At 49.9% G+C, this 14525-nt stretch overlaps 2 protein-coding genes across 6 annotated transcripts in view; both read left to right on the forward strand.

Moving 5' to 3' along the window:
- The window catches only part of TTYH2 (tweety family member 2), a 40511-nt gene extending 37981 nt beyond the window's left edge, over positions 1-2530 (forward strand). Inside the window, exon 14 of the mRNA XM_046674271.1 lies at positions 1440-2530. Coding sequence (XP_046530227.1) covers positions 1440-1520 — 81 coding nt within the window. The 3' untranslated portion in view covers positions 1521-2530. The remainder of the gene's footprint in view (positions 1-1439) is intronic.
- An 8013-nt stretch (positions 2531-10543) lies between these two features.
- Positions 10544-14525, forward strand: part of DNAI2 (dynein axonemal intermediate chain 2) — a 31397-nt gene continuing 27415 nt past the window's right edge. For 3 of the 5 annotated variants that reach the window (XM_046676517.1, XM_046676512.1, XM_046676515.1), the window contains exon 1: positions 10566-10700. The gene's annotated coding sequence lies outside the window, so the exon portion shown is untranslated. Of the gene's footprint in view, positions 10701-14525 lie in introns of all 5 variants that reach the window. The other 2 variants (XM_046676513.1, XM_046676514.1) reach the window with 2 other exon arrangements.

The raw sequence follows: 14525 nt of genomic DNA on the forward strand, positions 1-14525 counted from the left end.
ATGCCAGAAGCACTTCTCACTCCCTACCCGCCAATGTGACAACTAGAAATGCCTCTGGATATTGCCAAATGTCCCTGTGGGCAAAATCGCCCCCGGTTGAGACCCACTGGGTTAAGGAATCTCCTGTTCCCGAAACTGAAGTGGGTTCCCTCCTGGCAAGTTCAATCCGACTCTATCAGAAGCAGGTGTCTCACAAAGTGAGGTATATTGCAGCAAATAGCAGACCATGTGGAATCATTTCCAGCGTCATGGTTCCCAGAACAAAGGGGAGCAGGGACCTTTTGTTTCGGATGGGGAATGGATATGCAAAAGGGAGAGGTGGGTAAACACGCTTCCACATGCACTGTAGGTTAGGATAATAAGGCCTAAGCTCCTCCTGGAGAGATTTTAGCCTTAAAAATAAGGCAAGGGCTGTAGGTGAGGCTTGGTCTGGTTCAGGGTGGTTGGTGATTGTGTCTCAACACAACAAAAGGAAAAAGAATTTGGAACAACAGATAAATGCTTCCAGACCCACCCTTGAGTTCTTCAGGGCAACTAGTCAGTGACAAAATCTCCCCCCAGCTGGAGGCATCCGTCCCCTCTCTGGACCTGGACCCCGGAAACTTCCCTGTGGCCAGGAGACAGCAGGCCAGCAGCATCTGGGGCACCTTAGATGCGGACTTGGGTCCTGGGACCACAGTGTGGGGATGCAAGAAGCCACGTCTATTGAGCGCTCGCTTTGTGTGAGGTTAAAAACTAACGAGGGCGGCACTTTAAAATGCTCAATTTTACGTTGTGTTCATTTTACCTCAATGAAAAACTACAGGTGGGTGCGGCCTGGGGACGTTCAGACCCCCGGGGTGTTTCTGACATGCAGCCAAGTTGAGACCCGCCGTGTGAAGGGTCTCACCTGCCCTGCATCATTTCATCCTTTCAACGTAATTGCTGAGTGCTCTCAGGTCCATTTTGCAGGTGGGGAAACTGAAGCTTGGAGAGGTTGGCGAACCTCAGCCAAGGTCATGGGATGAGTAAGAGGCACAGTGGGGATTTGAACCTGGTTCTCTGAGTCTCTGGGCCTAAGCCCTCCATCTGCTCGCTAGGCGGGCTCCTGAGTGCACTGGACGGCACCTGACACTCCCTCATGTCAGTCGTGTGCACTGGAGTGCATGTGGCAGCCACAGCGGAGGGAGGGTAGCTGGTCTGTGTGTGTGCCTTGCATTTGAGGCTAGGAGCCAGGTGTCCTGATGGCCCCAGGCCTGGAAGCATCGCCAGCCAGGAAGGCTGCCTGAGCCACTCAAGTATCCTCCAGTCCCTGCAGTGCCTTGTCATTAAAACTTGGTGCCTAGCTGCTGTGGCTGGCCCGCTCTCGCGCCCTCAGGAGTTCCCAGCACCTTTACTGGTACAGTGTTTGGTTTAATCCTGTGTGACCCTGTTCTGACTGTCCCCTCTCTCTCTCACAGTACTCTCCCAGCATGAGGGCCACCTACCTGTCCGTGGCGGATGAACACCTGAGACACTATGGGAATGAGTTTCCAGCCTAACACACTTTCAGGAGTTCCTGCCTCCTGGATCCGTTTTGGTTTTTAATTAATGCAAATGCAAGCTGCGTTTCTTTAATAGAAACCAAAGGCATCTGGAGACCCAGCTCAGGCTGCAGGACTGGAAGGCTCCTGCTGCCGCAGAGGAGCGGCTGAGATTCCAGGGGAGTCAGCCTGGGGTTGGCTGAGATTCCTGACCGAAGCCCCAGGCAGACAGAAGACCCCTGACTTGGACCAGACTCTCCCTCTTCTGGCCTCCTCTCCACACCAGAAATGCCCCTCAGGTGCTTGGGCATCCCTGAGCTGGGAGCCTGGCTCAGCCCACCCCTATGTTCCACCCTCACCAGGTGGGGAGGGGCCGGGTCAGGCTCAAGGGTCCCATTGCCAAGACTGTCCTGCTAGCACGGCCAAAAGCCCAGGTGACTGCTCTCGGAGTCACCTCTCTCCTGGCTGCAGGAATGGGCAGCATTTCCCTGCAGGTAAAGGTGGGAGGCTGATCAGGAGATGCTTTGAAGGGAGGTGATGTCCCCGATGAGACCGGACACTGTCCGAAGTAATCTCCCCGGGGCCAGATGGACTCTTCCCGGGCCACACAGGGAAGGCATTGGAGAGCTCTGCATTGGAGGCTGGTGGCTCCAGGGCCAGGGCACCGCAGGCTCGTGGCTGAAAGCCTGCCCCGTTCTGCCTGTCTTTCTCAGCCCTCCGGTGCCTCCCCTCCAGTCCAGAATCGGGCTGGGAGTTGTTTGCTGCAGATAGGGGCCGTCTCAGGTATGAACAGACACTTTGAAAGCAACTTCTCTCTTTTTTTTTTTTCCAGTGTTTTAAATATTTTGATTATCCAAAGAATTGAAACTCATAACATCCCGTTTTTACAGTAGATTTGGGGCTCATTCCTTACACCTGGTTTCTATACCATGACTTTGCAGATTTTGCCAGCATCAACCAGCCAGTTCTTTATGGATCTGGAAGTGGGGGAGCGGGGATTTTTAAACAAAATAAAGATCAGTGAGACATCCCGTCCCGAGCGGCTGTTTGATGGGGATGTGGGTTCATCCCCCTCAGGGGAGGCCCTTTAAGAAAGGAAAGAAGCTAAGAGGGACAACGGAGCAGAGCCCCCGTTCCAGGGGAAGGGCCGCATGCCCAGGTCAACTGTCCCCTCCCTTTTGTCTTCAAGCAAGTTTGTCATAAAAGGTTTCAGCACAGTGGGACGATTGTGTCTTGACCTGAAGACAGGTGTCTTCCCTACCTCCCCTCACTCCCTGTCCCCACCCTGTTGTCCTGGGCCCCTGTGCTGTACCTGCTCGGTGAGAAGGAACTTGTTGGCCAGGAGGTAGTAATGACCCACCATCATGCCCGCTCAGGGCCCAGGGTTAGGGTCTTCGGTGCTTCCACCCTCCTGTCAGCTCAGAGTGCACCACGCTGAAGCCCCCCCCCCCAGCCTCACCCACCAAAGCAGGGACGTGGAGGGGTGGGAAACGGGCAAGGGCTCTGTTTCGGTTTTGGAAGAGCCACCTTCACATCAGAACACTGATAGCAGAGTGGTTCTCAGCCCCCAGCCAAGCCTCCACAGCAGAACGGGGCCACAGGGCAGCCAGGACCCGGTCTCACCTGCATTAACCTGTACATACTGTGCACCAGAAACACACCTTCAGATGGCCGCGACGCATGCAGATGGCAACTCTGCGACGTCAAGGTGTTGCTTCTTAACGTTCTTTGTTGGCGACTAGAGAGTTGTTTTTAATGCATGTAAACTAAACCAGAATCCCTTGGGTGGTTCCTGAAGGAGCCAGGTGGGCACATCTCTGCTCGATCCGTGTGCGCCTCACCTGGGGGTGAAATAAACCACTTGTACTAAAATGTGCTCTCAGTCTCTAACTTCCTCAGCTGCGGGAATAAGGAGGGGACCGAATGGTCCCTTCTGGCTGGGTATGCAGTAGGAGGGCCTCAAAGCCGATCTCAGTGCAAGGATTGAAATGTGGGCTATTGAGTGAATGTCACAGGGCATCTCTGTGGTCTCCACTACTCCTTGGGACAAAGGACAGGACTTTTTTTACCCTAGTCTTTCTCCAAAGTTCCTCTTAAAGGCCACTGCTCTTAATGTTGCTAATAAGTCGCATTTATTGGACACCTGCAATGTACCAGCGACTTGTCCCAAGTATTTATGTTAATTGTTAAACTTCATCGTAACTCTAGAGGTCATTTGTTTTGCACATAAGCCAGCAGAGGTGCAGAGAGGGTGAGGACTTGGTTGGAGCGAGGAGCAGAGCCCGGAGTGTCTAACCCAGAGCCCAAGCGGGTGCCTCCACAATGCCATGGGCTTGGGGCGGTGGTCACACAGCGGCCGCCTCTCCCGGGTGAGGCACGCAAGGCTGCATGCCTCCCCTAGCTGTGCAGCAGGTCCTTGCTGATCTCTTCCTAAACTCTGCACCTCCATAGGGTGCCTCTCCGGGCAGGGCCCCCCAAAGTGCACAGCACCCTTCATGCTTCCTGTATGTCTCTCATTTGTCTGGTGAACAGCTGAACCAGCCTGGGGCAGCCCAGAAGGGCAGACTCCCGCTCCACCCATGGCCCTAAGCTACTGTTTCTGTGCAGGAGCTGGAGTTTCCTGAAGGGAGCAGCTTGTGCCTCTTTGGGGAGCATTTGAGGTGAGATGCAGGGGGCTCTGTGCAGTGGAACATGCCAGGCTCTGAAATGCACATACCTCAGAGCTGAGCATCATGACTAGGGCTCCCTCGAGTGCAAATGTTTCTCCCACCCCATTCGCAGAATGACCTCCTTTCTCCCTTGTCTCAGGATGCTGAGAGCAGCGGGGGAAAGGCTTGGAGCAACGGGGAAATTCTTTTCTATAACGAATCTGATTTTTTTTTAAGGTAAAGGCAGCTCAGTGCCCAGTGAGATTTGTTTTGGGGGCTTTCATTGTCTCTGGGTCTGCAGGGAGACCTGAGCTGCAGGCCGGCCCTGCACCAAGTAGGAGGGAGGCCGCATGGGAGTGCACATGCTCAAGGGAGATTTCCATCACCACATGTGTCACTGCCTTTCCTATGGGCCAGCACCAGTCTCTCACCCACGGGAAAGGGGTGGGGTGGGTGGGCCTCCCAGCCAAGCACACCTCTCTTACCCCTGCCAGCCTGCCTGCTCAGCCTGACCATCCCCACATGTCTCTGAACAGCAGCCTGACTCCAGACCCAGGAACTGAGAAGGAGCAATGAACTCCATTAGGCCCCTCTGTAAGCCGATCCTTTGCCAGCAAGGCATATGTCTGAGTCTGTCATTCAGGGCCCACTTATCCATGTGGAGCAACCAACAGTGTCGGCCCTTCTCCAAAGCTCAGTCATCCGTACCTGTGCTCTGCTTTTTCCTCCTGCAAAGCTGCTCAGTCTTATAGTTCAAAGTAGCAGGGACGACCTCTGCCTCTAGACTCACAAACTGCTGCTGTAACAACACTCAAGAGGCCTGGCATGCCCGTTGCCAAATATGCCCAGATCAGGAGAATTTACCTTCCTTCCTTCCCTCTTTCATTCAACTAAAAATGTATTGACTGCTTAGCACAGGAGCCGTCAAATTCTGCCCTGTGAGCCCAGCCTCATATGGCTTATGAGTAAAGAATAGATTTTACACTTTTTTTTTTTTTTTGCCGAGGAAGATTCACCCTGAGCCAACATCTGTTGCCAATCTTCCTCTTTTCTTTTTTTTTCCACCCCAAAGCCCCAGGACATGGTTGCATATCCTCGTTGTAAGTTGTTCTACTTTTTCTATGTGAGCCATTGCCACAGCATGGCAGCTGACAGGTGGTGTGGTTCCGTGACCAGCAAGCGAACCTGGGCCACTGAAGTGGCGAGTGCAGAACTTTAACCACTAGGCCATCAGGGCTGGCTCTAGATTTTACATTTTCTAATGGCTTAAAAAAAAAATCAAATATTTGAAGCTGATTTTGATGGTAGAGAACACTGACTTTGAACCTCAATTAAGCATATTGTTATCCCCCCTCAAAGAATTCCATTCTTCTCGTTAATAGAACTGTATTACAAAAATATTGTGCTCTATTTATATATTTTGAATTTTATTAATCAAAAATGTGTGGGAATAGGTTTTCTCTCTCGTCAGATAAGTGTCTACAAAGTGTCTTTGATTTTGCCTCTTAACTTACAGCCTAAAATATTCACTGTCTTTTACAGCACTTTACAGTTTGCTGGCCCTGGCCGGTCATGTCAGCTTCTCTCAGTGCTGAGACTATAGAAACATCAAAGTCAATGGTGGTCCTTCACTTCATGGAGCTTACAAATAGGCAAGAAAGGCTTCCTGGTTGATAGATGGCGTCCTTCCACTGTGTCTTCACAGGATGGAAGGGGCTAGGGAGCTCTGTGGGGTCTCTCTTGTAAAAACACTAACCCCATTCATGGGAGCTCCCCTCTCATGACCTAATCTCCTCCAAAAGGTCCCACCTCTTAATGCCATCCCCTTGGGCATCAGTGTTTCACCCTGTGGATTTGGGGAGGACATAAACGTCCCAGCCACAGCAGGGGTGTATGGGAACTCTTCATGCTATTTTACAACTGTTTTCTAAATATAAAACTGTTCTAAAATAAAAAGTTTATTTAAAAAAAGGAGAGGCAGCAAGGATGCCTGCTTTTGCCACTTCCATTCAGCATAGTGCTGGAAGTCCTAGCCAGAGCAATTAGGTAAGAAAAATAAATAAAAGTTTTCAAAATTCGAAAGGAAGAAGTAACGTTATCTCTATTCACACAGGACATGATTTTGTATGTGGAAAATTCTAAAGATTCCACCAAAAGATTGTTAGAACTAATAGACAAATCCAGCAATGTAGCTGCATACAAAGTCAACACACAAAAATCAGTTGTATTTCTATACACTAACAATGGACAATCTGAAAGAGAAATTTAAAAAACAATTCTATTTACAATAGTATCAGAAAAATAAAATACTGATGAATTAACCAAGGAAATGAGAGACTTGTACAATGAAAACTACAAAACATTGCTGAAAGAAATTAGAGAAGACGTAAATAAGTGGAAAGACATCCCATGTTCATGGATTGGAAGATTTACTAATAAGATGAAAATACTACCCAAAGTGACCTACAGATTTAATGTAATCCCTATCAAAATTCCAACGCTTTTTTGCAGAAATAGAAAAACCTATCTTAAAATTCATATGGAATCTCAAGGGACCTTAAATAGCTAGAACAATCTTGAAAAAGAAGAATGAAACTGTAGGACTCACATTTCCTGATTTCACAACTGACTACAAAGCTACAGTAATCAAAGGAGAGTGGTATTGGCATAAAGTCAGACGTATAGGCCAATGGAAAAGAACAGAGTCCACAAATAGACCCCTGCATACATGGCCAAATGATTTGCAACAAGGAGGCCAAGACCATTCAATGGGCAAAGGGCAGTCTTTTCAACAAATGGTGCTGGGAAAACTGGATACCCACATGCAAAAGAATGAAGTTGGACCCTTACCTAAGACAATATAAAAAACTCAAGGGCCAGCCCAGTGGTGTAGTGGTTAAGTTCATGCTCTCTGCTTCAGCGGCCCAGGATTCATGCGTTCGGATCCCAGGCACAGTCCTACACACTGTTCATCAAGCGACGCTGTGGCAGCGTTCCACATGCAAAATAGAGGAAGATTGGCATGGATGTTAGCTCAGGGCAAATCTTCCTCACCAAAAAAAAAAAAAAAAACCCCAAAAAACAAACAACTAACTCAAAGTGGATAAAAGACTTAAAGTGTCAAAAAGTTTTAAAATTTAAAAACTCTTAGAATAAAACATAGGGCAAAAACTTCACAACATTAGGTTTGGCAATGACTTCTTGGACAGGACACCAAAGGCACAGGCAACAAAAGAAAAAACAAACAAATGGGACTGCATGAAAGTTTTAAAAATTTGTGCATCAAAAGACACTATCAACGGAGGAAAATGGCAACCTACAGAATAGGAGAAAATATTTGCAAATCATATATCTAACAAGGGATTAATATCCAGAATATATAGAGAACTCAACAACAACAAAATACCTGATTCAAAACTGGGCGAAGGATTTAAATAGATATTTCTCCAAAGAGGACATACAGATGCCAATGAGCCTGTGGAAATATGCTAAACATCACTAATCAGTGGATAAATGCAAATCAAAACTGCAAGGAGATACCCTCCCTCACATCCGTTAGGATGACCGCTATCAAAAACACAAAAAATAACAAGCATTGGCAAGGATGTGGAGAAATTAGAACCCTTGTGCACTATTGGTGGGAATGGAAAATGCTACAGCCTCTGGGGAAAACAGTAGGGTGGTTCTTCAAGAAATTAAAAATTAATAAATGCTATTAAGTAAACAGGATTACCATATGATCCAGCATTCTATTGCCCTAAAAAATTGAAAGCAGGGTCTCAAAGAAATATTTGTACACCTATGCTCATAGCAGCATTATTCAGAGTAGTAAAACGTGGAAGCAACCTAAATGTCCATCAGTGAGTGAAGGGATAAAGAAAATGCGGTACAGACATAGAATGGAATACTATTCAGTCTTTAAAAAGGAGGAAAATCCTGACACGTGCTTCAACACGGACGGACCTTGAAGACACGACGCTAAGTGAACTGAGCCATCACAAAGACAAATTCTGTGTGATTCCACTTACGTGAGGTACCTAGAGGAGTCAAAATTGTAGACAGCAAGTAGGACCGTGGTTGCCAGGAGCCGGGGGAGGGGAGACTGGGGAGTTATGGTCTAAGGGGTACAGAGTTTCAGTTTTGCAAGCTGAAAAGAGTTCTGGAGATGGATGGTTGCACAACAATATAAATGTACTTTGTACCACGGAACTGTATAGTTAAAAATGGTTAAGATGGTAAATTTTGTGTTATTCGTATTTAACCACAATTTAAAAAATTAGAAAAAGAAAGGGGGGGACATCAGTGCAGTGGACTGTGGAGTGGCCTGGGGGACATCCAGGGCCGGGACTACTCGAAGCAAAGTTCAGTTGCCACTTCCACTGTGATTGGGTGGAGATCTGAAAGACACCACAACTTTTTTTAACTGGATCCCTGTGTATACTCCTAATTATATGACTTCATGCTGGCTTCTACTGGCTTCCCAGGGCGGCTGAGACCGCCTGCCAAGGGGTGACGACTGTTTTGCCAGTGAACAAAGCCGCTGTCGGCGGTTGGCAGCGTGTAGGCCTTCTGAGTGAGGGTGGGGGTGGGGAGCCTGTGATAAATCATTGCAATAATATGAGACAGGTGGCTGCATTTTCCTTCCAACTTTTCCCACTTTCCCCTTCTTTCTACCCGCTCCCCCCGCCTTCCCCACCCAGGGAATAATGTGTGTGCAGAGAGCCTCGCTTCCCAGAGCTGGGGGTGGAGTGAGGAGGTGTCTATGGTTGCAGTCCCAACCCGCCCGCGCTCCTGGGGAAACCCATCTGTTTCTTGCTTCTGGACGCTTTGTCTGGGTCTGATTAGCCTCTGACCACACCACGCCGGTTCAGTGGGGCTTTCAGACACTCTGCCCTGCAGCCCCCATCACCCCTCTCAGTGTCCACCCCAAGGAGCCCTTTGCTCAGAGCAGCTGGTGGGAGCGGGAGCCTAGTTGGTGGGAGCTGGTGGCAGCCGTCACTTATGGGTTTGTGTTTGGTTAGCGTGGTTGGGCAAGGTGCCATCTTATTGGGAATTTTGTCGCACCTGCCCAGTTAAAGGCAGGTGGGTAGTGGTGAAGACACACTTATGGAGAAGTTGGGAAGCTGGAGGGGAACGTTTGCTTTCGTCAGGCACCTTCACAGCTCCAGAAACCCCTGGGAAGCTGTCCAGATGCCTTAGCCTGCCTCTCTAGACCCCCCACCCCACCCCCACACACTGACCCCAGGTGCCCCTTGCAAATTCCTTTCTCATTTCCCCCTGCAGGGAATGTCAGTTCCAGCCACAATGATGCACCAATCATCCCCGAGGTTGCCTTTCTTCCCTGACGACCGCCCCTCCCTTGCTCTCACTATGCCCTCCCCCCCAATCTGGAATGCTCTCCCCACTCCTTCCCTCCGCAACTCATAACCGTTTCTCAAGGCTCGGTTCCAACCCTAAATCCCACTTCTTGGATGACGCATCCCTTGTCCACCCCAGTCCAAGTCTCCAGCCCCCATCCCTGAACGTGGGTCAGCCTGATTCCCCGCCGTGGGAAGCACAGATCTGGCCTTCGTTTGGTCCGGACTCTGCCATCAGCACGAGGCTGGGCACTCTGCTGTGTCATCTCAGTTGATCCTCCCTCCCAATTAGCCCAAGTGCTGCCTCTGTCCCTACATTTTGCAGATGAGGAAGGTTGAGTCTTAAAAAACGAAAGTAACTTGCCCAAGGTCATGCGATTAGTAAGTGGCCAAGCTGGGATCCAAACCCACAGCTTCTAGCCCAAATCCCCTTCTTTTAGTTTACATTATCTGACTTCATTGCCTTAAGCCTAGGAGAAACTTCAGTTCGTTCATTCATTCATTCATTCAATGAACACAACATATGCTTACAAAGTGCCAACCACCAGTTAAGCTGTGGAAACACCCAGCCCCTCCCCCCCAGGAGTTGCCATTGCAGTGGTGTGGTCAGACTTAGGGTTATTATAGGATGGGCAGGCGGGATGGTAGCAGAGGGGAGGCTGCTGGTTATAATTCCCATTTAGTGGACGAAGAAACTGCAGGAAGGAGTGATAAAACGACCTGGCAGATCACAAGCAAATAAACAGCATCACCCCCCAGGGCGCAGGACTTCCCAGGCGCTGACTAGTTTGCATTTTCTCAGGATATTGCCCAATTGCATATTTGTAGACTTGGATAAGCGCCTTGGCAAAGCCCCTACAGACGTTTATCACGGCTGGTGTTTGACTAACTTGGTTACTTTTTCTCCGAACTCCACAGTCCTCCAGAAGAGGGAGAGGGGACAGGCGGCGTTCCCCATGTGGGCGGACGTCAGGTCACGTGCTCCGTAGCCCTCCGAGGGCCGGGCCAGGGTTGCTAGGCAACGGGTAAACTCCTCGGCTCCGAGCCGTTTGAGAAGCGCTAGGGCCGGCACCGGGGCTCGGGCGCGTCCCCAGAGGCCCAGCGGCAGGAGGAGCGGACCGACGGTAAGGGCGGGCTCCGGGAGGACGTCCGCGGCTGAAGAGGAGAGCGAGCGAAGGGGAGAGCCCCCGAGGGTAACGATCACCAATAGTGCAAGACACCCCTCGTGGCGGCGTCCTTCTGGGATAGCTCTGCCGGATGGTGGATGCCAGGACTAGCGCTCAGAGTGTCCCCTGTTAGTCCTCGCTGCCCTCAATACCCCCCGAGTCACAGGACCCTGCAAGTTCTAAACACCTTGGTTCCTGCATCCCTACTCCCAGGCAGTCGGGTCCCGATATGATCTGTCTCCTGCAGGGGGCAGGAGACCTCTGAGGGGTTTACAGCCGAATGGAAAATAAAACCAGGACTGCCGAGGCCGGAGCATGGGCCCGAGCAGAGGGGAGCTTTCTGAACAAAATCAACAGTGACTGAGCCCCTGCTCCACGGCAGGTCCTCTAATGTATCTATTCCCCAACCCGGGAGTGGGCATTCTTAGGCCCCTTAGGGTATCATGGTCAAGGTCACATGGTTAGTTCTCCTTCCCACAAGTTCAAAGTTTATCGCATTCTCTTGAACCACAGAAGTGCGTTCTTCTCCCAGCTTTCAGATCCTGGGTTTTCTCCTCTCACATCACCTTGCTATGCCTTGTTTTTTAAGTTAGAAGAGGAAGAGGAAGGGGAGAGAGCTTCAGGGGAGAGCCCTGGGAGAGGGTTGGTGTCAAGTTCACGCACTGAGCGTGTGACAGAGGGAGTACTGGGGTCCTTTGCCGTGTCAAGCACTGGAGATGGGGTGAATAAAAAGAGCGCAGTCTCCCCTCAAGGGGACAGCGTTGTCATGGGGAGAGCAGGCGAACACCGACCCAAGTCACCCTCCTGTTCTGGGGACCTCCCCATCCTCCTCATCCTCCACCTGCCTGGAGCTCACCCCAGGCTGACCCCAGCGTGCTTAGCGTTGCCCTAGGCAGGTGTGGATTCCTCAGGAGCACTGCCTCTCTTGAAGGCAAGTGAGTCCCTTAGGACCCCAAATTCCAGAAGGGGCACAAGACATAAGAGGGAAGGGAGCTCTCCCCGGCCAGTTGCCCATCGGTCCCTGCACACAGACTGGGGCCTGCCCCAGGGACACGAGGAGGAGGAAAATCTTCTCATCTTTCTACCATCGTGGAGTCTAGTGTGGACGGAAGGTGGTCAGCCTCCGCTTGCCGCCCTGCTAAGATCCCACACCATGCTCCTCATTCCCGCCCTCCCTCGCCTCACTCCCGGCTTGGAAAACATGATTTCTCTTAAGCCACTCGAGGTGGGGATGGGGGGGTTCCTTCCAGGAATTACTCCACTAATTATCACTGCATAAGAGGAGTTTTGTTTTTATAACCCATGAAGGTCCCATCTGACTGCCCCAGGATACAGGAGATGGCTGCGTTTTTGGTGTTCAGACCAGTCCGTCTCTGTTTCTGTGTCTTCTTGTGTTTAGACTCACTGCAGAGTTCTGCCTGCAAACTCTGGGTCTCTGGGTTCCCACAGGGGGGCCATCTCCTCCCCGAAGGCCCCAGAGGGCAGCGGCAAGGCTCTTCCTGGCTCCGAAGCGCTCTCTGCAGAGAGCACTGCTGGGGAAGCCCAGCCTGGGGCGCTTGTCTCACCAGAGTGGGAGGGACCTCCTGAGACCCCTGCTCTGACCTCTCCGTTCATCTTCGTGCCCTGCCGGCTTGTGAGAAACAGCCCACTCCAGGCCCTTGAATGAGCTGTCTTCCCACCACATGGCCAGCTTTCAAATGTCCCCTCTGTCTGCCTCCAGATAGCAAACAATGCCTCTGTTCTCGCTCCTGGCTTGGCCTTGGGAAGCACCGAGAAGGGAAGCAAAGCTGTTAAAAACATGATCTGGGCTAGAGACGCTGTTTTTGTCTTCCTGGAGTTTCCTCATGCTCTTAAGCCTCCTTGTGTCCCCCAGGAGCCGCTGTCTCACAGCAATTGTCTTTTAATGGAGGGAGAGACAGGCAGCCAGTAATTGCCTCAGTCTAGGAGTCCTGGGGAGGGGGGGGTGGGGTGGCGGGGTAGGGTAGGGTGAGGGGTGGAGGTACAGCCCCATTGTACCTCAACAATGTGCTGGCAGAGGGGGTGAATTCAATTGAATGTGGTTCTTTTTCATGAGGCCCCTATCCTTGTCCTTGTAAACACATTAGGGCCACCTGCTGCCATTCGTGCTTCTGTCTCCACCCTCTGTCCCCCAAGCCATTGCTTCTACCCCTCCTGGGGAGAAGAGCGTCTCCCAACCATACTTGCTTTCTGCAAGAGTCTGGTTCAGCTGGAGTCATTCTGGAGTTGGGAGTGGGATGGGGGAGTGCTGTCTTCAAGGGACGGTGTATGTGGATGCAAAGGGACCTAGGAGTTAACCCTTCCACCTCATCCCCCTCGCCTCCTGCCCCAGCTGCTCCAGGCCCCAAGCCACCCCAGGTACAAACTTCCGGGCTGTCATACAGCTCTTGGCCTTCCATCTCAGGGGTCAACAGCCAGGGCCCACTGGTCTGGTTCCTTGCAGCCCTGGACTTGTGGGGAGGTAGATCAGACACATGTCTGGTCCTAATATTTATCTCGAATGGTTGTGAAAAACACGAATTGCTAGGCCCCACCCCAGATGTAGAGATCAGCATTCCCAGGAGCAGGGCTGGGAATCCCTATGTTTTGAACAAACATCCCAGGTTTGAGAAACAGTGGTTGAGAGGTTAAGAGCCCTCACTTTAACTCGGTGGTTCTCGACCTTGGCCACACACTGGAATCACCTGGGGAGTTTTAAAAATACTGCTGAGAGATTCTGATTGTTAGTCTGCAGTTCAACCTGAGCACTGAGAGCATGAGAAAGCCCTCCAGGTGTTGCTAAGTGTGCAGCCAAGGTTAAGAATCGCTGCTTTAGAGCCACACGTGTCTGGTCCTCGCTCCGCCTGGATTTAGGAACTATGACCTTCGACCTACTTAATCTCTCCAGGCAACCGTCGCTTCATCTGTAGAATGAGAACTGTGATAACTCTTTTGGGGGTTGCCGTGGGCATGCAGTGAGAGTGCCTGTAACCTGCTGGTCACAGCACTCGGATCCGCTGGGTCTTTATATCTTCTGGATACAAGTCCTTTATCAGAGATATGATTTGCAAATATTTTCTCCAAGTCTGTGGCTTATCTTTTCATTTTCTTCATGTTTCTTAATGTCTTTTGAAGTGCAAACATTTTTTAGTTCTAAGGAAGTCCAATTTATCATTTCTTTTCTTTTATGGACCATGGTTTTGATGCCATAGCTAAGAAATCTTTGCCTAATCAGGATCACTAAGATATCTCCCTATGTTCTTCCTGCTAAGTTTTATAGTTTTCATTCTCACGTTTGCACCTGTGATCCATTTTGAGTTAATTTTTATGTACGGTGTGAGGTAGGGGTCTGTGGCTGTTCTTTTATATGTGAATGTTCAGTTGTCCAAGCACCATTTGTTAAAAAGACCATCCTTTCCCCATCGAGCTGCCTTAGCACCTTTATCAAAAAGCAACTGACCGTAAATATAAAGGTTTATTTCTGAGCTCTCAATTCCATTCATTGATCCATATGTCTGTCCTTATGCCAGTACCACACTGTCTTGATTATTCATAGTTTTAATAAATATTTCCTGGATAAGTAAGTAGAAACTATCATCAGAACAAATATAACCATGCAGTTTGGCATTCATAAAACTTGTGAATTCCTAGAAAAGTCTATGTAATTAGATTTAAGAAAAAAAAAAAGAATAATTTTGGGTCCCCAGAGGGTATTTTTGGGCAAAAACTCCAGAACAAAATTGCTTGGTAAACAGAATTACTCATCTAGCATTTCCATTGCATTTTTTCATCCATTGTCTAAGTTTGGATAATTGTCTATGGGTTTTACTTAAAGCAGGGGACACATACTCCAAG

The sequence above is a fragment of the Equus quagga genome, chromosome 11 (assembly GCF_021613505.1).
Source record: "Equus quagga isolate Etosha38 chromosome 11, UCLA_HA_Equagga_1.0, whole genome shotgun sequence".
Lineage (NCBI taxonomy): Eukaryota > Metazoa > Chordata > Mammalia > Perissodactyla > Equidae > Equus > Equus quagga.